The sequence below is a fragment of the Rana temporaria genome, chromosome 9 (genome assembly GCF_905171775.1).
Source record: "Rana temporaria chromosome 9, aRanTem1.1, whole genome shotgun sequence".
In the NCBI taxonomy this organism is placed as follows: domain Eukaryota; kingdom Metazoa; phylum Chordata; class Amphibia; order Anura; family Ranidae; genus Rana; species Rana temporaria.
Window position 1 is genome coordinate 90974735 of NC_053497.1, and position 24358 is coordinate 90999092.

The following is a 24358-nucleotide window of genomic DNA, read 5'->3' on the forward strand; positions in this document are numbered from 1 at the left end:
GCATATACCGAGCGCAGTACACTCGTGTATAGTCGGGCAGGCTCGGCTCCTCTCACGCTTACGTCCTGGACGTACAGGACGTACAGGACGTGTCATTAGCTGACAGCTGATCATGTGATAAGGGGCCGCACGGGGCACGTGCAAAGGGGAGGACGTCAATTAACGGCCCTTCTGGCAATTGGGGTCCGCGCTGTAGCCGTCATTTGGCTATAGCGCGGGCCCTTAGTGGTTAAAGCGGAAGTAAACCCAAAAGATTTAAGAGTTTCAAAAAACAGTTACATTTCCGGCACATTCTGGGAATGTAACTGGCCCATTGTGTTGTGCTCTCAACCAAACTGTCAAACCATCCAATGGCTGGTTTTATAACTGATCACATGTGCAGCATCATGGCAGTTGAAGATTAACCACTTGACCACTGCGCACTTAAACCCCCTTCCTGACGAGACCAATTTTCAGCTTTCGGTGCTCTCAAAATTTCAATGACAATTACTCAGTCATGCTACACTGTACCCATATGAAATGTTTCTCCTTTTTTTCACACAAATAGAGCTTTCTTTTGGTGGTATTTAATCACTGCTGTTTTTTTTTTTTTTTGGACGACAACTGCACTAACTAAACGAAAACCGTATGATCTGGTATCGTACGAGGACAATTTTCATGCATGTCCAGTAAAATAATATCATATGAACTGTCATTATCGGGTCTCGAAAGCTCTGTACTAACGATCCGATTATCGTACGATTCTTCCTCGAATGACAGTTTTCATACGATATTCGGATCGTGTATACGGGCCATAACAAGCCAGGAAAGTACAAATACCCCCCATATGACCCCTTTTTGGAAAGTAGACATTCCAAGGTATTTAGTAAGAGGCATTGTGAGTTTTTTTAAGTTATAATTTTTTCCCACAAATCTTTGCAAAATCAGGATTTTATTTTTATTTTTGATTTTTTTCCCCCACAAAATTGTCATATTAGCAGGTTGTTTCTCACACATAGCATATGCATACCACTAATGACACCCCAAAACACATTCTGCTATTACTCCATACCACATGTGTGAGACTTTTACACAGCATGGCCATGTACAGAGGCCCAACATGCAGGGAGCACCTTCAGGCGTTCTAGGAGCATCAATTTCTAATTACCTGACTATGGCCCCATACACACTATTTGATTTTCTGAAGATTTTTGTCTTCTGTTCCTAGGTGTGGGGGTACAGCAATCCAGCGTTACAGATATGCCTGTGCCAGCCATTCCCTGCTGGTCCCCCTTTACTGATATCATCCTTCTCTGGATCCTGAGAGGACCCAACTGCTGGAGAGCCAATAGGAAATGTCTAAGGCAAGCAGACAGAGATGTTGACACCTCCTCCACACAGAAGATTTGGGATTTGTGGGAAGACTTAGAAATTACGTTTTTTTTAATCTACGCCATTAATTAGTTAGACTGGTATAGGAGCGCGGTGTGTAGGGGAGCTTGCACTATTGAAAACTAAAAAGCACACGTTTGTGTTTTTAGACTCTTTACTCAAATTGTTTTCAAATCTATAGAGTATCTGACACACTTGCAAATGCTTGCTTGATATCATTTAGGAGGCATGTGTGCATCAACATATTTTCTACATCATGAAAGAAAACGAGTGCAGTGACATATGCACTGGCCCTATAGACCATGCTTTAGTGCTAGATTTCTGCACGCTTTAAAACAAAACAAAAAAAGGATTTAAGTCCGTGCCTCTCCCAGGAACATGCATGTATAACATGATATGCTCTGCTCCCTGCACACCATTAGAGGGGTGTAAATTGCAAGTAATAAGTAATCACAGTGTGAGTGTAACAATCCATTCCATGCTGTCTTTTTACACCAGATGGACCACATGGCAGGAACAGTTGTGTCCTGTCAGGAAGTGTCTAGCTGCAGATGTCCTCACAATATTCTCCTAGCAGTTACTGCACATTAATAACAGAGCAGCCTTGCAGACTAGCTTGGAAATACTCAAAACAAAAATATGTCACCTTTTTATTAATAAGTGTGTTTCATGCAGAGAACAGAGCACCTAAATAATATAAGAATAACATGTAACTACAAAGTAAATGTTTTTATTTGGTTTTGGATACAGGGAGGAAATGTTTGATCCGCAGCTGGCTCATTACTGCTTCAAACTGTGATTGTCAGGGACTCTTCTCTGGAGTGCACTACAGTATGGGCCATTTCACACGTACGGACCATATGTCCGCATTTTCATCCATCCGTTTGCGGATGAAAACGGGACATACATGGGTCCCTATATGATTACGGGTGTCAGCGGATGACCATCCGCTGACACCTGTAATTGTCCGCCTCCGCAAAGATCCGCATTTGCGGACGGAAGAAAACCCTATTTTTCTTCCGTCTGCCGGATCGAATGAACACGGACATACGGTCCGTGTTCATCCGATCCTCCATAGGGGAGAGCGGAGGAAAGACAGGGCGGTCCCTGCACAGAGTGAGGGGACCACCCTGTCAGCTGCCAGCTCAGCAGGGATTTTATGGAGGACCCCCGCTGAGCTTTTGAGGACACACGGAGTGGATCATTACTGATCCGCCCGTGTGAAAGGGCCCTAATTCACAAAAGTGAGTACACCCCTCACATTTTTGTAAATATTTTATTCTATCTTTTCATGTGACAACACTGAAGAAATTACACTTTGGGGGTTGTTTACGAAAGGAAAATCCACTTTGCACTACAAGTGCAAACTACAAGTGCAAAGTGCACTTGAAATTGCACCGAAAGTGCACTTGGAAGTGCAGTCGCTGTAGAACCAAGGGGGACATGCAAGGAACATAAAAAACAGCATTTTAGCTTGCACATGATTAGATAATAAAATCAGCAGAGCTTCCCCTCATTTCAGATCTACCCCTCAGATTTACAGCGACTGCACTTCCAAGTGCACCTTCAGTGAAATTTCAAGTGCACTTTGCACTTGTAGTTTGCACTTGTACTGCAAAGTGGATTTGCCTTTTGTAAATAACCAACCTTTGTTACAATGTAAAGTAGTGAGTGTACATCTTGTATAACAGTGTAAATTTGCTGTCCCCTCAAAATAACTCAACACACAGCCTCTAATGTCTAAACCTCTGGCAACAAAAGTGTAGCAGTGTAACCTCTACATCTGAGGTCAGTATAACAGTGTAACCGCTAGAATACACTGCTATACAGACCTCAGATGTAGAAGCTACACAGTTCTTGTGTCAGGGACTGGATTTGAAACCAGGACCTCAACTGTGTCTAGCAGTAACTCTTCTTATTGAGCCACCTAGAATGCTAGACAATTCCCTGAACAATTCCTTGGACGATTCTGCCTTGAACCTTGAACTCTTTGCTCCTCCCATGAACTTCCTGATTTAAGACATGTTTCTGCAGTTCATGTTTGCCAGATGATTGTGCTCACTTCAGCCAGTATCTCTCTCTTTCCTGCCCTGCTGCCTGTCCATATTTTGCTACTTGTTATTGAACCATGGCTTGTTCTTTGACTACGCTTCTGCCTGATCCCAATCTGCAACTACTTGTTACTGACCTTTGGCTTGCTTACCGACTACGTTCTGTTTAATCCTCACCTGCTTATCCGCTACTGGATCTCGGCTTGCTCACCTCCTGGGGGGACATACCTGAGGACCACAACCTGGTACTAACACCTAGTAAAATCCATCTCCACCATCAGGAGCTCTGGTGAACACCGGTTAGTACTTAGACTCCGCACCTCAAGTGAATCCCGGCTTGCTCACCTCCTGGGGGGACATTCCTGAGGACCACAACCTGGTACTAACACCTAGTAAAATCCATCTCCACCATCAGGAGCTCTAGTGAACACCGGTTAGTACTTAGACTCCGCACCTCAAGTTAATCCACGTCATGTGCCAGGGTAACTGCCTGTGTACCTATCCTACTGGTTGGTGGTAGTTCCGCTAAGGCTATAGCAACTGGTCTTTGGGCCTGACCCCTGATCGTGACACCTCAGATGTAAAGGTTACACTGCCATACAGACCTCGGATGTAGAGGTTATATTGCTATGAAGTACAAACCTCAGATGCAAGAATTACACTGCTATACAGACCTCAGATGTAGAGGTTACACTGCCATACAGACCTCGGATGTAGAGGTTACACTGCCATACAGACCTCGGATGTAGAGGTTACACTGCCATACAGACCTCAGATGTAGAGGTTACACTGCCATACAGACCTCGGATGTAGAGGTTACACTGCCATACAGACCTCAGATGTAGAGGTTACACTGCCATACAGACCTCAGATGTAGAGGTTACACTGCCATACAGACCTCGGATGTAGAGGTTACACTGCCATACAGACCTTGGATGTAGAGGTTACACTGCCATACAGACCTCAGATGTAGAGGTTACACTGCCATACAGACCTCAGATGTAGAGGTTACACTGCCATACAGACCTCGGATGTAGAGGTTACACTGCCATACAGACCTCAGATGTAGAGGTTACACTGCCATACAGACCTCAGATGTAGAGGTTACACTGCCATACAGACCTCGGATGTAGAGGTTACACTGCCATACAGACCTTGGATGTAGAGGTTACACTGCCATACAGACCTCGGATGTAGAGGTTACACTGCCATACAGACCTCGGATGTAGAGGTTATATTCAGGGCAGGACTTAGGGTGGTGGGGGCCCCTGGGCTTGAGTGTTGAAGGGGCCCCCTGGAGCCGAGAATTGGGGGGGATCGAAGCTGTTGAGCGGGGGGGGGGGGGGGGGGAATTGAAGTTGTTGAGCGGGGGGAGCGCATTAAAGTTGTTGAGCGGGGGGATTTTGCAGTTGTTGAGGGGGGAGTGCCTCTCACCTGTGCCAACAGCCGGGGCCACAGACTGTCATTAGCCCGGCTGTCGGCTTTCTTCCCTTCAGCAGCCACAGTCCTCCACACACCGCTCCGGTTCCTCCTGCTTCCGTGCTGCCTCCTCTTGCAGTGCGGGAAATTTAACCCTTTTGCGGGACTGCGGGAAGAAGCTGTCTGTGCGGGAAAGTCCCACAGAATCCGTGCGTGTTGGGAGGTATGCGCAGGGCCGCCATCAGGAATTTTGGGGCCCCTTGCACAGCTTAAGGCATGGGCCCCCTGAAGCAGAGAACCTAGGGGGGGTGGGGGTGCTGCCGCCTGAAATTGAGAAGCGTGGGGGCTGCCGCAAATTGAGAAGCGGGGGGGCCTTTACAAAAAAAAGAAGAAATAAAGAAGAAAACAAATATATATAAATATATGTAGCCATCCGGGGCCCTGGGGACCTCTGGGCCTTTTAATAAAAAATAAAAAAATAAACAAAAATAAAAAAATAAACATTTATAAAAAAAATAAAAAAGGGGGGGTTGCCACATGGGGCCCTGGGGACCTCTGAGCCCTTTAATAAAAAAATATATATATATATAAAAAAAAATGTAATTTTTTTTATAAAAAAATAAAAAAAGTGGGTTGCCATCCGGGGGCCCTGGAGACCCCTGGGCCCTTTAATAATAATAATAAAAAAAAAATATATATATATATATATATATATATATATATATATAATATATATATAAAAATAAAAAATTTATAAAAAAAAACATTTTTTTACAAAAAATAAATAAAAAAAAGGGGGGTTGCCGTCCAGGGCCCTGGGGGCCCCTGGGGACCTCCGGACCCCTAAAAAAAAAAAAAAAAAAAAAAAATTTTGATTTTGAGCCCAGTCAAGGCCAATGGTAAGTCCGGCCCTGGTTATATTGCTATATAGTACAAACCTCAGATGCAAGGATTACACTGCTATACAGACCTAGGGAGCTGCAAAGCAAGCTACCCTTAGTTATCTAGGAACCCCCTTTTTTTTACATTTTTAAAAACAGCTTACAGCTGGGCTGTCACTGCTTACCTCGGTGCTTTTATAGGAACATCATACAGTATATTCACTATGCATTTAAAAGAGCCGTATACACCCTTTTATAAAAAAAAGTTACGTCTCTACAGTATACAGTATATGGACATCCCCACAGTAGTAGGTTAGCCAATACATTTCCAAAGGGCAAGATTTTTAATGTAATGGAAAAATATGAAAATATATCATATGCTTGTGGTACTAAAATTGACTATAACACGCCAGCATTGGTTTTTATGTTCTATGATGTGGTTATGGAATAATATTTTACAGAATTGTAAATAATAAAAAAATAACATTTATGGATTGAAGTGTATATGCAGAGATGACAAATGTAAATGATGATGTTTAAATGTTGATGTTCCTGTAGAGCAGGGGTGGGGAACCTACGGCCCGCGGGCCGCATGCGGCCCGCGAAACCATTCCATCTGGCCCCCCTCGCGCCGCTGAGTGTGTGCCCCGAGTCCCGCCGAGCAGGAAACTTTTTTTTTTCAGCCCTTCCGCCTAGTTGGCTGGTGGAACTGTCTGTCTCTCTCGATGTGGGAGCGGCGGGGAACACCAGCCAACCAGGGGGAAGGGCTGAAAAAAACAGATAACGGCAGCGATTGGCGGGCGGTGGAGTGGGAGGCGATTTGCCTCTGCTCTGACGTGTGCATGTGTTTACAGCGCGGCGGCGGCGCGCCAAGTTTAATTTTCTCCATCTCCAGCTGCAAGGTAAGCAAACACTCTCCTGTACCGCAGGGGAGAGAGAGACATTGAGCAGCGCTGAGTAGAGAGCTGCTGAAGCTAACATAAGTAAATCAGCAGGTGATTGTCCTCTGTTCAGCGCTGCTCACTGTCTCTCCATCTGCATGATTAATGCAGGAAAGGACAGAGCTGGGGGGTGTCTGTGTAAATCTAAAGGGGTCTAGTGGTGCAGAGTGTTGCTGTGTAATGTAAAAGGGGTCCAGAGATGTGGTGCTGTGTAATGTTAAAGGGGTCCAGAGATGCGGTGCTGTGTAATGTAAAGGGGGTCCAGAGGTGCAGGGTACTGTATAATGTAAAAGTGGACCAGAGCTGTGTAATGTAAAAGGGGTCCAGAGTGCTGTGTAATATAAAAGGGATCCAGAGATGCGGTGCTGTGTAATGTAAAAGGGGTCCAGAGGTGCGGTGATGTGTAATGTAAAAGGGGCTCAGAGGTACGGTGCTGTGTAATGTAAAAGGGGTCCAGAGTGCTGTGTAATATAAAAGGGATCCAGAGATGCGGTGCTGTGTAATGTAAAAGGGGTCCAGAGGTACGGTGCTGTGTAATGTAAAAGGGGTCCAGAGGTGCAGTGCTGTGTAATGTAAAAGGGGTCCAGAGTGCTGTGTAATGTAAAAGGGGTCCAGGGGTGCAGTGTAATGTAAAAGGGGTCCAGAGGTGCAGTGTAATGTAAAAGGGGTCCAGAGTGCTGTGTAATGTAAAAGGGGTCCAGAGATGCAGTGCTGTGTAATGTAAAAGGGGTCCAGAGGTGCAGTGCTGTGTAATGTAAAAGGGGTCCAGAGGTGCGGTGCTAATTTTTAAGTTGATCATTTTGTACGGCCCCCGAATGATGTTACAAAAATCCAAATGGCCCTTGGCAGAAAAAAGGTTCCCCACCCCTGCTGTAGAGTAAGGACTGTAAGGAACAAAAAACTTGTTATCTTATTTATGCATCAAACACGGAAGACATGGTAGGAGGACTTTCAGCCTAAACCACACATTGCTTATATGTTTCAAACACTTTCCTTTAAACTGTATGTAAAGAGGCCTTATCTTGTAGCCAAAGCTTCCTAGACGGCAGCTTCTTCCATTATTTACAACCTGATTATCCACCACTTATGGCCACTGTTTGCTACCCTTTACCTAACCTTCAGTCTCCTCAGATCTGCGAGATACTCCCCTGGGTACGAAGCAGCCTCACCACACTCTACTTTGAGTCTGGTAATAGTATCGGTGTGCATTAATGTTATATTGCAGCAGCTGGCTGCATAAATTATGTATAAGTATTTTCTATCTAGAGAAACAGTTTTGTTTTTCCCAGCATGACCTAAAAGAATACAAAATTTTCCCAGGCAGGACAGGAAAATGTTACGCACAAAGCCTCTTTTTGTCTGTAATACTGTTTTTAGGGTGACTTATACAAAATCAACCAAAACTTTAGTACTAAAACAGAACCTCTGCCATAAATTCGTTTTCTGTTTTCCAGGTACAGCCCACACATAGGATTAATTTTAAAGCTGGCATCCAAACATGTATTTAGAATGCATTAAATGTATTTTTACATAGATCTACCTTAGCTACTTGCATATGTTTAAATATCAACCTTGTGTAATCCCGCAGACAATGGCAGTCATACTGAGATGGAGGGTCAGAAATCTGAGCTAATCAGGACATAATTACAGTAGGGGGACACAAAGATGGCCACCTGCATGATTTTGTTCCTTCTATGTAAAATTAGCAGATTAGGAGCAAGTCATTGGAGAATTTGTATTCTTCACTGCTGTACAGAAACATAAGATCACAGACCTGGCTGAACTAGGTCGATAAAAAAAAAATATATATATATGCATTTCAACTTTTTATTTAGCTCTTTGTTAGGCATTCAGTTTGACAGTAAATCTGTTTGTATCATAAAAAGTGTTGAACAGCCTCTAAAGGCTTATTCAGACGCGCGTTAACAACCGTCCTGTGTGCTGAGCCGCTGGTATCCACCCTGGAGCTGTGCACAGGCCGCCAATCACAGGTGTGTGCAGCCTATTGCATTAGGTTGTGCACCCCAAAGCTCAAACACACATGCATGTGTATATAAGGCTACGGTACCAGGGCCGGTGCTACCACTAGGCAAACTAGGCGCAGGCCCGTCGGAACCCGACAGGCAAAGCAAGCATTTGCCTGGGGCCCCCGAGCTGGCCAGGGGCCCCAGCAGGGAGGGCGCTTGTGCACCGCTGCGTCCTCCTGCAGTACGGTCGGCCGTGTACCATAACTGCGCGGTACAGGAGAATCAGGTTCCTGTTCCCGGCCGGACTGACAGGAAGTGCACACACTGAGTGTTCACTTCCTTTCAGTCCGGCCCCGGGAACAGCAAACTGAATCTCCTGAACCGCACGGTTATGGTACACGGCCGACCGGACTGCAGGAGGACGCAGCGATGCGGCAAGGGCCCTGTGCGGACACCAACATATGCCGGCATGTGAGGCGGAGGATAGAGGTAAGACGCCAACCCCCCCCCCCGCTTCTCAACTTGAAATGTCACTTTTTTCTTTTGCTTGGGGCCCCCAAATGTCTTCGAACGGCCCTGACTAGGGTGCAACGCTGCCTAGCGTGCCCGGCTGCTGGTTTCACTACTCTCAGTCTCCGTGCTATGTAAGTTTCCGATGCTGTATTATAAACACCTCTGTAATAAATGTTATAACCTCTAGTGGGCACTGCTGGGATGCAGGGGTTGCCTCTGCTGCATGTTACTCAGACAGCCACTCTGTAGTGTCATTATAAAGGCACAGCACTGGAGGACATGTCCTCATGGAAAAGAAGTAAACATCCCCTGCGCGCCTCTATGATCAGTGCTCTCTACTGCAGGCACATACTTCCTCTAGCGCCAGCTCTAGTCACACTGATGCTCGGGAAAAGGGGGTGTATTCAGGGGCGGGGCAAAATGAGGTTTCGCCTGGGGTGTCAAAAATCCTTGCACCCGCCCTGCCCGGTACAATAATCTCCCTGCTGGAACTATGAAAGATAAGTGAGTAAACACTTCTCTTATGGAAGAGTAGGTAAGAGGGAGATCTTTCCCATCTCCCCGCTGGCACACAGAGCAATAATGCTAATGTATACTAGGTGATTAGCGTGTGCCCAGGCACACCCAGCACACCCTGTGCGCACGCCTATGCCGCCAATACAAGTGGATGCAGATGCAGCGGCTGCACAGATACAGCCGCATGTTCAAACCTAACATGCGTGCAGGAGCGGGTGCGTGGATCCGAATGCACACTGTCTGCTTTAGTGTCTGTACACCAGCTCCTGCACACATGTCAAATGTTGATATGCTGCTGTGTCTGTGTCCACTTGAATAGGCTGCCAAGATCCTAGGTTAATGCAGACGCACAAAACAGCAGCTGAGCACGCAGTATGGGTATTAACGGCTGTCTGAATAAATCCTAAAACTACAATGACGTTTTTAGCACCCCTCGTTGCCCTAACTTTAATGATGTTGTAAAAAGCTATTTCTGGTACTGTTGTGTACTGACCCGCCACCTACTGCTTATTGCCAGTAGCCCACTGCTGTAGTCAGCAACCTCACTGGCCAAAGTGAACATGCAGAGTGGGTCATTTTAGGCCAAATGCACATGTTTGTAACTCAAGGGGGAGTTAGTATAAAAGAGGGTAATTAGCTTGGTCTATGCTGTAATGAGGTGGGCCTTTATGCGATGGGGTCGATTTACTAAAACTTATCGAGTGCAAAATCTGGTGCAGTTATGTAAAGAAATTTAGCAGCTTCTGTTTCAATATTTTTTATTAATACTGTAAGGCCCCTTTCACACAGGGCAGGGGAGGTGTGGTGGCGGTATAGCGGTGTGATTTTTAGCGCCACTATACCGTCGTATTTACCGCAATATTCGGCCGCTAGCAGTGCGTTTTTAACCCCCGCTAGCGGCCGAAAAAGTGTTAACACCGCCTGCAATGCGCTTCTGCAGAGGCGCATTGCGGGCGGTATTACTGTGGTTTGCCATTGAGCAGAGGTGCATTGCGGGCGGTATTACTGTGGTTTCCCATTGAGCAGAGGCGCATTGCGGGTGGTATTACTGTGGTTTCCCATTGAGCAGAGGCGCATTGCGGGCGGTATTACTGTGGTTTCCCATTGAGCAGAGGCGCATTGCGGGCGGTATTACTGTGGTTTCCCATTGAGCAGAGGCGCATTGCGGGCGGTATTACTGTGGTTTCCCATTGAGCAGAGGTGCATTGCGGGCGCTATTACTGTGGTTTCCCATTGAGCAGAGGCGCATTGCGGGCGGTATTACTGTGGTTTCCCATTGAGCAGAGGTGCATTGCGGGCGGTATTACTGTGGTTTCCCATAGAGCAGAGGCGCATTGCGGGCGGTATTACTGTGGTTTCCCATTGATTTCAATGGGAAGGAGCGGTATAGGAGCAGTGAACACCCCGCTCCTATACCGCTCCAAAGATATGGCTAGCAGGACTTTTGGAGAGGTCCTGCTAGCGCACTACTTCAGTGTGAAAGCCTTCGGGCCGTTTTAGTAATTCAGCCCCACTATGTACAATGTCAGTATTTTCTTACCTGTGCCATCTTCCAGATGCCCAAAGTTACAGATCTGGCTGATTTTGGACATCCAGCTTTGCATTTCTTCCTCTGTCCGAGCCACCAGGTAGAAAGTTCGAAAAGCAGTTTTTACTATGAATACAAAGCTGTTCTGGAATTCCTTCTTAATCAGGTTCACCCCAATGTATTTCTGTACTTCACATTCATTTAGGTCTATCACCCTGATAGGCTTCTTGGAATGGTTATTCTTGTAATATTCTAAGACATCTGGGTTCCCACTCATCCTTCCCCGTCGTAATACAAACCAACGCTTCCGCCATATCTGAAAAAAAGACAAATATATTTGTTTAGATGCACTGTAAACTTATATGGATATATATAAACACGCAGCCAGTGCTGTAAGCCATAAGAATTTTTATATTGTAGATACGTTTCATAACAAAATAAAAACACTAATTTGTGGGCAGTCCTGAGTATTGCATATGAGTTCTTTGCCAACCTTACATTGAGATTCCTCTTTTTTTTTAAATGTTTAGACCAATTCATTGGGAGTCAGTGGGAAAAATTTCTATTACACTGGTTGGCAGTGGGAAAAACCCCCCTAGGCCCATTTTACATGGGGCAAACTCCTTATTAGATAAGCAGGGGATCTGTCCATTGATCAGAGTAGAGTGGACAGATGATATGTCCGTGTCCGCTCAGTTTATGCGCAGTGGACACAGACAGAGCCCGCTTTGCTCTATGGGCAGCCGGGAGTAAATGAACTCCACTTTCTGTTTACATCCGACTGCCCTCTGATCTGATCCACCTAAAAGATGCTTTTTTTAAGCATACCGGAACGGATTGGATGTAGGCAGCAGGTGTAAATGGACACACAATGATCTGTTTACACCTGCCGGTCCATAGGGATGAATAAAAGGTCCAATCAGGTCCACCTGAAAAATTGACCCTATGTGTAAAAGGTTGCATACCGGTTGACTAAAAGGATCATTAATGTCATGTTGCTGACCATGTGGTACTGGCCCCGGAACTATACCGCATGTGTATTCAATTGCATATGGTGGGAGCAAACTTAGGTAAGCTGGATTCCAAGTAGCATCAACAATTCACTGATAGATTTTTTTTCTTGTAGTCTAGAGCTGCTCTTTAAAGTGACACTAAACAATATCCCTATTCTCCAAAAATAATCCATACATATCCACTTCTTAACCACTTCCATACAGGGCATTTTCACCCTCTTCCTGCCCAGACCAATTTTTAGTTTTCAGCGCTGTCGCACTTTGAATAACAATTGCGTGTTCATGCAACACTTTACCCAAATAAAATCGTTATAGTTTTTTTTCCACAAATAGAGCTTTCTTTTGGTGGTATTTGATCACCTCTGCAGTTTTTATTTTTTGCGCTATAAACAAAAGAAGAGCAACAATTTTGAAAAAAAATAGTTTTTTACTTTTTGATTTAATAAATATCATTTTTTTTTTTAATCAAACAAGTTTTTTCCTCAGTTTAGGCCGATGCGCATTCTTCTACATATTTCTGGTAAAAAAATATCGCAATAAGCGTATTTGATCGGTTTGCGCAAAAGGTATAGCGTCTACAAAATAGAGGATAAAATTATGTCATTTTTTTACTAGTAATGGCGTCAAGCTGAAATTTTTATTGTGACCGTGACATTGCGACGGACATATCGGACACTTTTGACACGTTTTTAGGACCATTCACATTTATACAGCGATTAGTGCTATAAAACTGCACTGATTACTGTGTAAATGTGACTGGCAGGGAAGGGGTTAACACTAGAGGTCGCTGAAGGGGCTAAATATGTTCTCTCGTGAGTGAATCTAACTGTAGGGGGAGGGGACTCAGAAGGGGAGGAGACCGATCAGTGTTCCTCTGTTCTGGGAACACACATCCGTCTCCTCACCTCTGACAGGACGTGGATCTGCCGTGACTGCGGGCAATCGTGGGTGCACGGCGCACATCACGGCTGTGTAAACCTAACACTTCATATTCCTGATCTGTGCCTGCTGTACCATCTACTTGTATGAGAAAGTATCCTATTCTTTCTGTATTGTTTCCTTTGTGTGAAATCCCTGCCAGTCTCATCACTTTCCTATAAACCACTTCCTGCCCAAGGTACGTCATATGACGTCCTAAACTTTGAGTCGGGATATCTAAATGATGGGTGCAGCTACAGGCATCATCCAGATATCAGCTTTTTCGGCTGGCGATTCCCTGCACCGTAAGGACAATCATAGTGGCAGTTCAGTAGTCATCCCTCGCCACCCTCCGATGCTTCTACCGGCTCGCCTGTGAGATCGGCGAGCCAGAGAAGGAATCCACCGATGTCAGAAGTTGAGCATAGAGATTTCCAGTGACCTACGGATGCCCGGGTACGCTGTTATGACGTTACGTCTGGCCCGGCAGAAGTAAATATTGCTCGCTCTTTCCTGCCTTGACATCTCTTGCCTGGACATCACCCCACATCTCTCCATAAAGAGGACCTGTCACGCACTATTCCTATTACAAGGGATGTTTACATTTCTTGGACTACAAATAAAAGTGAGCAAAATATATATATATATATTTTAACGGGGAAAGTGTAATACTAAAAAATAAAAATATAACAAACAATAAAAATGTTTTAAAGCGCCCCCGTCTCTGCGTGCTCGCACACAGAAGCGAACGCATACGTACGTCACGCCCACATATTTCTAGCCGTGACCGTTAGAGTGGGAGCAACAGTTCTAGACCAAGACCTCCTCTGTAACTCTAAACAGGTAACCTGTAAAAAAAATGTAAAGCGTTGCCTATGGAAATTTTTAAATACCAACGTTTGGCGTCATTCCACGAGTGTGCGCAATTTTAAAATGTTAGGTATATAATTACTCACGTAACATCATCTTTTACATTATACAAAAAAATGGGCTAACTTTATTTAAATTTTTTTTTTTTATTCATTCAATTGTTTTTTCCCCCCAAAAAAATGCATTTCAGTGTAGAGAGATTAGACCACCTGCGCGTGTTTTTTGCTGTTTGTGCCCCTGTTAGAGAGATTCATCTTCTCTATTTGTCCTGTTTACAGTTATCATTGAAAGTAAATGTATAAGAATATGTCAAATCTTGGGTTGACACCAGATCAGTAATCACTTTGGAGGGATTTCCTCTCACTTCCTGTTTTGGCTATGGGACAGGAAGCAAACCCCCCTCCCCCCACATTGAGACACAGATGGCAAAAAAAACTAAATCTGAAAAGAGGTTATAACTGTCCCTTAGGCCCCGTACACACGGCCGAGGAACTCGACGTGCCAAACACGTCGAGTTCCTCGGTGAGTTCAGGGATGAAGCCGCCGAGGAGCTCGGCGGGACGCCTTCTCCCATAGAACAACGAGAAAATAGAGAACATGTTCTCTATTTTCCCGACGAGTTCCTCGGCGGCTCCATAGGGCCAAAAGTGTACAGACGACAGAGTTTCTCGGCAGAATCCGGGTTTGACCGAGTTTCTCGGTGAATTCTGCCGAGAAACTCTGTCGTGTGTACGAGGCCTGACTCTATCCAAAATGAAAAAAAAAAATGTTGCTTTTAGTTACAACTTGGGCTCCTTTCACATGAGTGGACCGATTGTGTTCAACTGTCAGTTTTTAGGAGGACCTAATCGAACCATCTATTATCCTTTATGGAGTGGTGGGTGTAAGCTGATATGTGTCCAGTTACACCCGCCGACATCCAACCACTAAAAAACAGACGCATGGGTATCCGTTCCCCATCCATCTAGTGGATCAGATTGGATGGCTATTGGTAATTCGTTTATATCCGACCGCCCGTAGAACAGACTGGGCTGTGTTTGTGTGTATTTGTCCCTCTCCCGGTCTGTGAAAGGACTGTATAAAGAGATGGACCGGTCAGGTATTGGTCTTCACCAAAAAGGGAGTTCTGCCAACATCCTGGAAAAACTCAGAACAATATTACCCCAATTGGGACTCGGAAGGCAGACTAAAGGAATAGTGGGGAGGTGTAACAAGAGGTATTATAGAAATGACCAAAATATTACTGTTGTACAATCTTAAAAAAATGACCATATGGTTAGTAGTAAACCACATCATAAAACAAACAACACGGTGACACAAAACATTATATACAGTACAGAGAAGGCACCTTAAAACTCGGACAAGCTGGAGCACCAGGCTGGTCAATGTAGGGTGAAAGGCATCATCCAGAAAGTCCCTGAAAGTGTTTACAGAGCAACCCAACGTTTTATATAGATATGATATTTTCAGGGGTAGCAAATCAATGGCAAATCAATGGGAAGCACAGCCTTGGTAGCGGCGCTTTGTGGGAGCTTTTAACCCTTTATTCGGCTACTAGCAGGGGTTAAAAGTGCCCTGCTAGCGCCCCGAAAAATACCAGTAAAGCGCTGCTGGCAGTGTGAAAGGGCTCTTAAAGCAGAGTTCCACCCAAAAATGGAACTTCCGCTTTTCGGAATCCTCCTCCCCTCTGGTGTCATATTTGGCACCTTTCAGGGGAGAGGAGGGAGCAGATACCTGTGTAATCCAGGCATTTTCTCCCACTTCTGGGCATAGATCATCACGGTGACCTACGCCATGTCCGGCACCTACTCCGTCCCCCCCGGCTGTCTTCTGGGAGACACACATGTCCCAGAAGACAGCAGGGACCAGTGGGATTGCGCAGCATGACTCACGCATGCGTAGTAGAGATCCCTTCACTTCCTGATTCTCTTACCGAAGATGGCGGCACTGAGGGACAGATCAGCTTTGGGTGCCAACATCGCGGGTGCCCTGGACAGGTAAGTGTCCATATATTAAAAGTCAGCAGCTGCAGAATTTGTAGCTGCTGACTTTTAATATTTTATTTTTTCAATGGAACTCCGCTTTAAAGCGGAGTTTCCGCCCAATTTTTTTTTTAAAAGGCAGCAGCTACAAATACTGCAGCTGTTGACTTTAAAAAAATGGACACTTACCTGTCTAGTGCGCCCACGATGACGCCATCCTTGGTTAGGTAATCGGGAAGTGAAGCGTTGCGGCTTCACTGCCCGGTTTCCTACTGCGCATGCGCGAGTAGCGCGCTGCGCCGTCACTGGTCCCCGCTCTCTCCTGGGAACAGTGTGTTTCCCAGAAGACAGCGGAGGCTGCGGATAGAGGCGTGTCTGCAGCAGTACCGTATTTCCGGAAGTGGGTGCAAATACCTGTCTTAGACAGGTATCTGCACCCCCCTGAAAGGTGCCAAATGTGACACCGGAGGGGGGGGAGGGTTCCGAAAAGCGGAAGCTCCATTTTTGGGTGGAGCTCCACTTTAAGCATATTGCTAACCAGCTGAAAACTGTAATAAGGAAGACGGAGCTTTCAGCATCACAAAACAAGAGGTAACATAACATTTCATTAGAACAATACAATGGGGAACCTAAGCATTTCCCAGAAATTATATGTAAAAAAGAGAAGTAGTAATTAATAAGTAACCAGATGATATAGCAAACAAACACAGAGCCCACTACTTCTCCAAAAATAAAATGTGCGATAAGACAGTTAGAAAAATTCACAATGTTCCTTGGACATGAAGAAGGCAAACATGAAACAGACCCTTTCAGACAAAAATAAGATCTCTGCCAATTAGCCAGTCTGTGGAGTGTTATGTAGCTAATGTGCACAAGATGAGGGACGGGACTGAAACGGGTATAACATTTATTTCAGGCATGCTGTCAGTAGCAAGATAATGGTGACAATCTCACATAATGTCACCATTATGCAACTGATCCAAGCATCACAAATGATGATCATGTGATATAGAGGGGTTTAGAGCGAAATTCAAGGTATGATTATGACATTTTTACATGGTCACATGTTAGTTACAATGGAAGTATGTATGTGCCCTATCTGTTGTTCCCCATTGTTCCTTTTGAGTAAGAATAGGTAAGAATCTGCAACAAAGTTTGTTATAATCCCTGTAATGTACATATATATCGCCCAGAGGGGAATCCTCAAAAGAACATCATCCCTATGATTATACAGAAAAGGAGCAGATACTGGATTTTTGGCAGATCTTATGGAAGAGATGCCCACTTCTAGAAAAAAAGCGAAAACAAGGTAATAGCTTTGTGAATTCAGGGACTCACACATTGCTCTTTGTCATATTAAGGTCAGTCCACCCAAAAGTGATATGTTAGGCATGGGTGGGGCTTGGTGGGTTTACACATCTTGTAACACAATAGCAGTCAACTGATTATGTATAGGGGGTCTCAACTGTGGCCCCTGACATCGCCAAAGAGCAAGAAATAATAACCAAAATGTATAATGCTACAAAAAAAATTCAGAGATTGTGGATGTATTGCAGGATTTTTTGGGTCAAGAGACTGGGACATCTTACATGAGACTGCTAGAGTTCACTGCCATTACAGCCCCTATTACAAACCAGTGATCCAATGAAGGTACAACATTTAGCAACTCAAATGGTTGATGATTAAAAGAGGCACGTCTAAGTATGCAGGCATCTGGGGTTAAGCGGTCTGAAATCGTGACCGGGAAGACTACCCTGCAGTAGAGCGATCTGAAAGTGAGGCTTGAAGCGCTCGTGGAGCACAGCGTGGAAGGGGCGACGTCAATGGTGGTGAGTAGGATGATCTATGCAGACATCTTTCCCCCAGATACCTGCATACTTAGATGTGCCTGTTTTAATTGTCAACCATGTGAGTTTCTAAATGTTGTCTTCATTAAATGTAACTGTATTGCTACACTTAGAGGTGCCTCTCTTCTCGTTTAAACTATACAAGAACAAAGAAGTGGCCGCACACTGGAAGTCCAAATTAGCCTGATGTCATCTTTATTGTCATAAGTGGTCAGACAAACACAGGAACAGCAGTATGTTTGCAAATACACCGTTTTCTATTGCATTCTTCACAATATACTGTTATATACTTACAAAACCCAGCAGGGAGAGTGGGAGTCTTTTAGTGTTGACAGTTAGGAGTTGATTTACTAAAGGAAAATAGACTGCGCACTCTGCAAAGTGCAGTTGCATTCTGCAAGTGCAATTACTCTAGAGATTAGTAAATGAGATGAACGGTCACTTTGCAAAGAATACCCAATTACATGCAAGAAAAAGAAAAAAAAAATTCATTTTTGCTTGCACATGATTGGATGATGGAAGTCAGCAGAGCTTCTGCTCATTTTTTAAGCTCAGAAGCAACAGCTCTTGAAGAGTGCAACTGCACTTCGCAAGGGGTACAGTCTATTTGCTTTTAGTAAATGAACCCCTTAGTGTGCTGACCCAGCAAATCAGAAAATCGGAGATCTCACCAAGAAAGTCCTTGAGAAAGCATCAGATGGTGTAACTTTCTAGCATCTATAAAAAAGTTTGGTACAGTTGAACCTCGGATTACGAGCATAATCCGTTCCAGGAGTATGCTCGTAATCCAAAGTACTCGCATATCAGAGCGAGTTTTCCCATTGAAGTCAATGGAAACGAAAATAATTTGTTCCGCATTGACTTCAATGGGATGCAATACCGCATGCGGCCAGAGGTGGGGGGGGGGCAGAGAGCAAAAACAGCCGAAAAGGCCAGAGGACACTTTGGCTTGTTTCCTGTGCCCCATACCTCAGGCCAAATAAGGTACTGCAGGCCAATGTTCGGCTTTTCTCGGCTCCTGCGCCCCCGTACCTCAGGCCAAATGGAGTACTGCAGGCCAATGTTCGGCTTTTCTCGGCTCCTGCGCCCCCGTACCTCAGGCCAAATGGAGTACTGCAGGCCAATGTTCGGCTTTTCTCGGCTCCTGCACCCCGTACCTCAGGCCAAATGGGGTACTGCAGGCCAATGTTCAGCTTTTCTCGGCTCCTGCACCCTGTACCTCAGGCCAAATGAGGTACTGCAGGCCAATGTTCGGCTTTTCTCGGCTCCTGCGCCCCCGTACCTCAGGCCAAATGGGGTACTGCAGGCCAATGTTCGGCTTTTCTCGGCTCCTGCGCCCCCGTACCTCAGGCCAAATGAGGTACTTCAGACCTATTTAGCTTGAATTCTGCTTGTCTTGCGAGTCAACACTCGCAAACCAAGTCATAATAAAAAAAAAAAGTTGTTCGCAAATTAAAACGCTATTAAACCAAGTTACTCTTAAACCGAGGTTCCACCGTATTTGTTTTATGTGGACCAACCCTTCAAATGCGCCAAAGATTATCTGAAGTCTATTTCTGATCTGCCCTGTACCGTATGTACTAAAAAAAAAGAATAGTCTATTCTATATATTTATTGTAGAAGGATCTGTGTATGCGTAATAGAATTCATTTGGTTATCACCTGGGTAGAAGCCAAAACTCATGCACTTGTGCTTTCATTTCCATATCCTTTACATGTGACTTTTTACTTTACCTAGTACTGATAGGTCAGACAGGTTATGTCCTGTTTTTGGGTCTGGTATAATTATTCACAATGTTCATAGATTTTCTAACAATACATGTCTAGATTTTCCCTTTAATTCTTTGTAGTGGAAATGTTGTGGTGTGAGTCATTGACCTGAAATGATAGCACTGTATAAAATCAAATAACTATTCACCAAGAACAATAGCAATGATGATGTGTAACCTCAGTTTGAACATGTGCATTTATTTACTAGAACATGTTAAAGACACATCAGTTGTTCTAAAAGAATGATCAAGCAATTAATCTTCTGTAAGACCCCTTTCACACTGAGGCGCTCAAAAACCGTACATAGAACATTGGGCGTTTTTGCGGTGCTTTTGGGGCACGCTTTTTTTTTATGGTCTTGTAACTCAAAAGAATAATTTTGAGGCGCTTTTGAAGCACTTTTTGTGCGCTTTTCAATCGCTTCCCATTCATTTCATGGACAGGGGCATTTTTAACCCCCATGGCGGTATTCCCGAGTCTGACTCGGGGGTTACATTTTTTTGCTAGGATCGGTAACCCTGAGTCAGACTCGGGCTCGCCTCGCAGCATCCATAGGCAGGGTTTACTTACCTTGTTGCTGGATCCACCGATGCCACCGCGCTGTGTGAGCGAGCGGGACCTCGCTCGATTCACACAGTACTTCTCACCATAACGATCCTACAGCTTCCCGACTTTCCAAATAAAGATGGAGCTTTATCCCTGAAGTAAACTTAAAGCGGGGGTTCACCCTTAGAGGGCACTTTTCCCCCTTAGATTCCTGCTCGTTTTTACTAGGGGAATCGGCTATTTATTTTAAAATATGTGCAGTACTTACCCGTTTACGAGATGCATCCTCTCCGTCGCTTCCGGGTATGGGCTTCGGGAATGGGCGTTCCTTCTTGATTGACAGGCTTCCGAGAGGCTTCCGACGGTCGCATCCATCGCGTCACGATTTTCCGAAAGGAGCCGAACGTTGGTGCGCAGGCGCAGTATAGAGCCGCACCGACGTTCGGCTTCTTTCGGCTACGAGTGACGCGATGGATGCGACCGTCGGAAGCCTCTCGGAAGGCTGTCAATCAAGAAGGAACGCCCGCTCCCGAAGACCCATACCCGGAAGCGACGGAAGAAGATGCAGCTCGAAAACGGGTAAGTACTGCTCATATTTTAATACAAATAGCCGATTCCCCTAGACCGAACGAGCAGGAATCTAAGGGGAGAAATTTTTTTTTTTTACAAATGGGTGAACTCCCGCTTTAATTTCTACCTATCCTAAAGTGTAACTAAAGGTACAAATACTACCCTTTGTTAAAATGGTCTGATGCCCACAAAGTCCCATGGCAGGATCTTCTCCATGGTTTCTTCCAGGTGCCGGCAGGTGCCGGTCTTTGGCTGTCTTGACTGGCCGATGCAGGATGATGTCACTCCTGTGCATGTGTAGGATTGCAGTCATCTCGGCATACAAACAGTGTGCTGGAATGTAAACGTAGCTACACATGCGCAGCTCAGTGTACATGATGTAGAGGATGGGTGCTCAACCGGTGGCCCTCCAGCTGTGGCAGAACTACAAGTCCCATGAAGCATTGCAAGGCTGACAGCTACAAGCACGACTCCCATAGGCATATGTATGATGGGACTTGTAGTTTTGCAACAGCTGGAGGGCCACAGGTTGAGCACCCATGCTGTAGAGCAGGGGTCTGAAACTGGCGGCCCTCCAGCTGTTACTAAACTACAAGTCCCATCATGCCTCTGCCTGTGGGAGACATGCTTGTAACTGTCAGCCTTGCAGTGCCTCATGGGACTTGTAGTTTCGCAACAGCTGGAGGGCCACCAGTTTGAGCACCCTGCTGTAGAGGATAGCAAGCAGGCAGATAAGCGTATTTTATTGTAAAAGAGACATTGCATGTCTCTTCTGCAATAAAGACCTGGCCAGGCTGCAAATTTTTTTCAGCTTTAGTTCCGCTTATAGGAACTTCAGACAGTAAAACTAAAGGCAGCAATACAGATACAAAAACGAGCACGCACAATTACAGTTGGACTGAACATCATAACTCAAACAGATGTTTTTGAGGAACTTCAGGGGGAACACATTCACCTTTTGACAAAATTAAATAAGCTTTCAGTACTAATAGCATTCATGGAAAGTGTCCAACATACATGTGTAAGCTTTTGGAGCTTTTATATGAGTACAAGACTAACATTATTGCCCTCGGCTCAAGGGTCTTGTTGAAAGTGCAGCTGACGGTAGAGGAAGTGGTCAGAAGACGTGCAGGTGGCTTCTGGGATAAGATCCCAGCATCCTCTTCTCCTGACCTCTCAGGAAAGCACTCTACTCATTTAAAGGGGAAGTTACACGGCCCAACAAAAATATTTTATTAGCTCACAGCAAACTGCCAACTCAATTGTTTTAGAAAGTAGGCACTCAGCCGAGATTTGGGATTTTCAATATAAAGAATATCTTGCAAGCTGCTGGGTGATAGCAGAGGTGTTTGCAATATTACATCATCTTTTCTGAATAGAAGGAACAAAGATAGGCAGTAGCCAACAGCAACCAAATTTCCCTCTTCCTCTGTATGAAGCATTTAGAACATTTTATCAACTTTATTGATGTATACACCCCTTTATAAAGGACAATGTTTACTATAAGTACCCTGTGGTGTGTTTCAGTATAGGTGAAGTACTACACAGTATATACAATAAATACCTGCACTCCACTACTAAGTGTCGGCTCACACTACCACGACTTGGGATCCGACTTGTGTCGCCCCCCAAGTCGCCTGACATGAGAAATTCAATTGAAGTGAATGAGATCCGTCTTAATGCACACTACTGAAGTCACTCCGACTTCAAAAAAGGTTCCTGTACTACTTCAAGGCGACTTCTAGACGGCTTGTACCCATTGATTTCAATGAAAGTCGCCTCTAAATTCGGATCACTGTCTTAACTGAAGCAACTTTACAGGAAGAGAAAATTGTTTTCTCAGGCAAACCCTTCCCTCCCACAGAGCTGATTATTGTATGATTGGCCACTGCCAAAGTTGCCTATCCTGGAGGTGACTTGAAGTTGCCTGAAGCCTCGTACACACGACCGAGGAACTCGATGGGCGAAACACATCATTTTCTTCGTCGAGTTCCTTGTTAGGCTGTCGAGGAACTCGACAAGGCAAGTTTCTCCATTCCCATCGAGGAAAAAGAAGACATGCTCTCTTTTTGGCTCGACGGGATCCTCGACAGTTTCCTCGTCGAAAAATGTACACACGACCGGTTTCCTCGGCAAAAAAAAAATCCCAGCAAGTTTCTTGCTGGTTTTTGCCGAGAAACTCGGTCGTGTGTACGAGGCCTAAAAGTTGCCTCAAGTTGCCTTGCAAAGTCGTGCCGACTTTCATGTCGCTGTAGTGTGGACCGGCACTAAAGTATACATAAAGCCATTTAAAAAAAATAAACAATTCTGGAGAATTGAAAGGTTAAATTGGTTCAGCAGGGATGAATGTCGATACATCTATTGGCCTTTTCTGTTTGTGAGAAATAGGTCTAACGATTGACTTCTCCCAAATGGGCTTTTCGGAAAGGTAATGTTTGATCAGCGCTGCAGCCAATCGGCTTCAGCATTGATCAGTTTATTCTGACGGCGGAGGAGTCCTTGTTGTCAGCTTACAACAACAAAGCGGGGAGGATTCCTCTATCCATCTCGATTTTGTGGATGGGGGAATTCGTTCAGCCTACTGGCTGATAAAAAATAAATGATCTATGTATGGCCAGCTTTAGAACCACTGTCAGGTGTCCTTCCTTGCTAGGGAGATCCCGCCTCTCTATATGAACTGCTCACCGTTGTCATTAAAGCGGGGTTCCAACCACAATTAGCATTTTTTAAATGTATGTCCTTTCATCCTGCGTTTTTATAATATAAATCCGGTCACTTACTATTTTACAATCCGTCGCCGCTCCGCATAGTTATTCAAAAAAGATAGTTTATAAAACTATGTCCACACCGTTGTCATTTTGCTTGTGGGCATTGTGAAGCCCACAAGCACTTACTTCCTGGAAGTCTTGGATGGGGAGTGATAATTGGGTAGAGCACTGCATCCTGGGAAATGATGACACACATTTCCCAGGAGCATTAGAGGGAGATGATGTCAGAATCCTAGGTGATTACAAAGGAAGATTTCGTGGGACCGCATAGCAACAGGCATTTCCAGATGAGTAAAACATATTTTTTTTTCTTTTTTAGGTCTAATGAGCACAATAATGAAAAAAAAATGTTGGGATGGAAACTCCACTTTAAGCTGTGAAAGTGATAATGCATAAAATTAAGTTTTCAGGACTAAAGCGGATAATCTTATGACTTGGGAAACTGTTTAAGAAACAACTACCTTTGAGAGGATTCCCATCCCTTTACAGAGATTTCTTCTCATCTTTTGTGTCTACAGGACATATAGTAATGGGAAATCTCATGTATAGGATAGATGGAAAACATATTCCTGACAAGGGTAAGTAATAAGTATACACATTCCCTGCTCTAATCAAAATGATATAAAGTGCCTCAGTCAAGCACCAGGGTTCCTTCAACCCTATCTAGTGAAACCATGCATAATATGCACAATAATGCTATATATTTTTAGAAGTGCTATGTTAACCTTATTTATTAAATGGTTTAAGTAGATGCACACTTGATAAATCAGCAATGTTAAACTGTGTAGAATGCCTAAAATAAAATATTACTTATTCTTTTTGAGTTAGTACTCTGCTGCTAATACTTGCCAAAAACACAAATGTTATACTAGCTCATGCCTGAAAATG

At 44.6% G+C, this 24358-nt stretch overlaps 1 protein-coding gene across 1 annotated transcript in view; it reads right to left on the bottom strand.

Moving 5' to 3' along the window:
• Positions 1–24358, bottom strand: part of GAB3 (GRB2 associated binding protein 3) — a 159304-nt gene that overhangs the window by 60613 nt on the left and 74333 nt on the right. The window contains exon 2 of the mRNA XM_040323918.1: positions 11200–11503. Within this exon, the coding sequence (XP_040179852.1) occupies positions 11200–11503 (304 nt within the window). The remainder of the gene's footprint in view (positions 1–11199; positions 11504–24358) is intronic.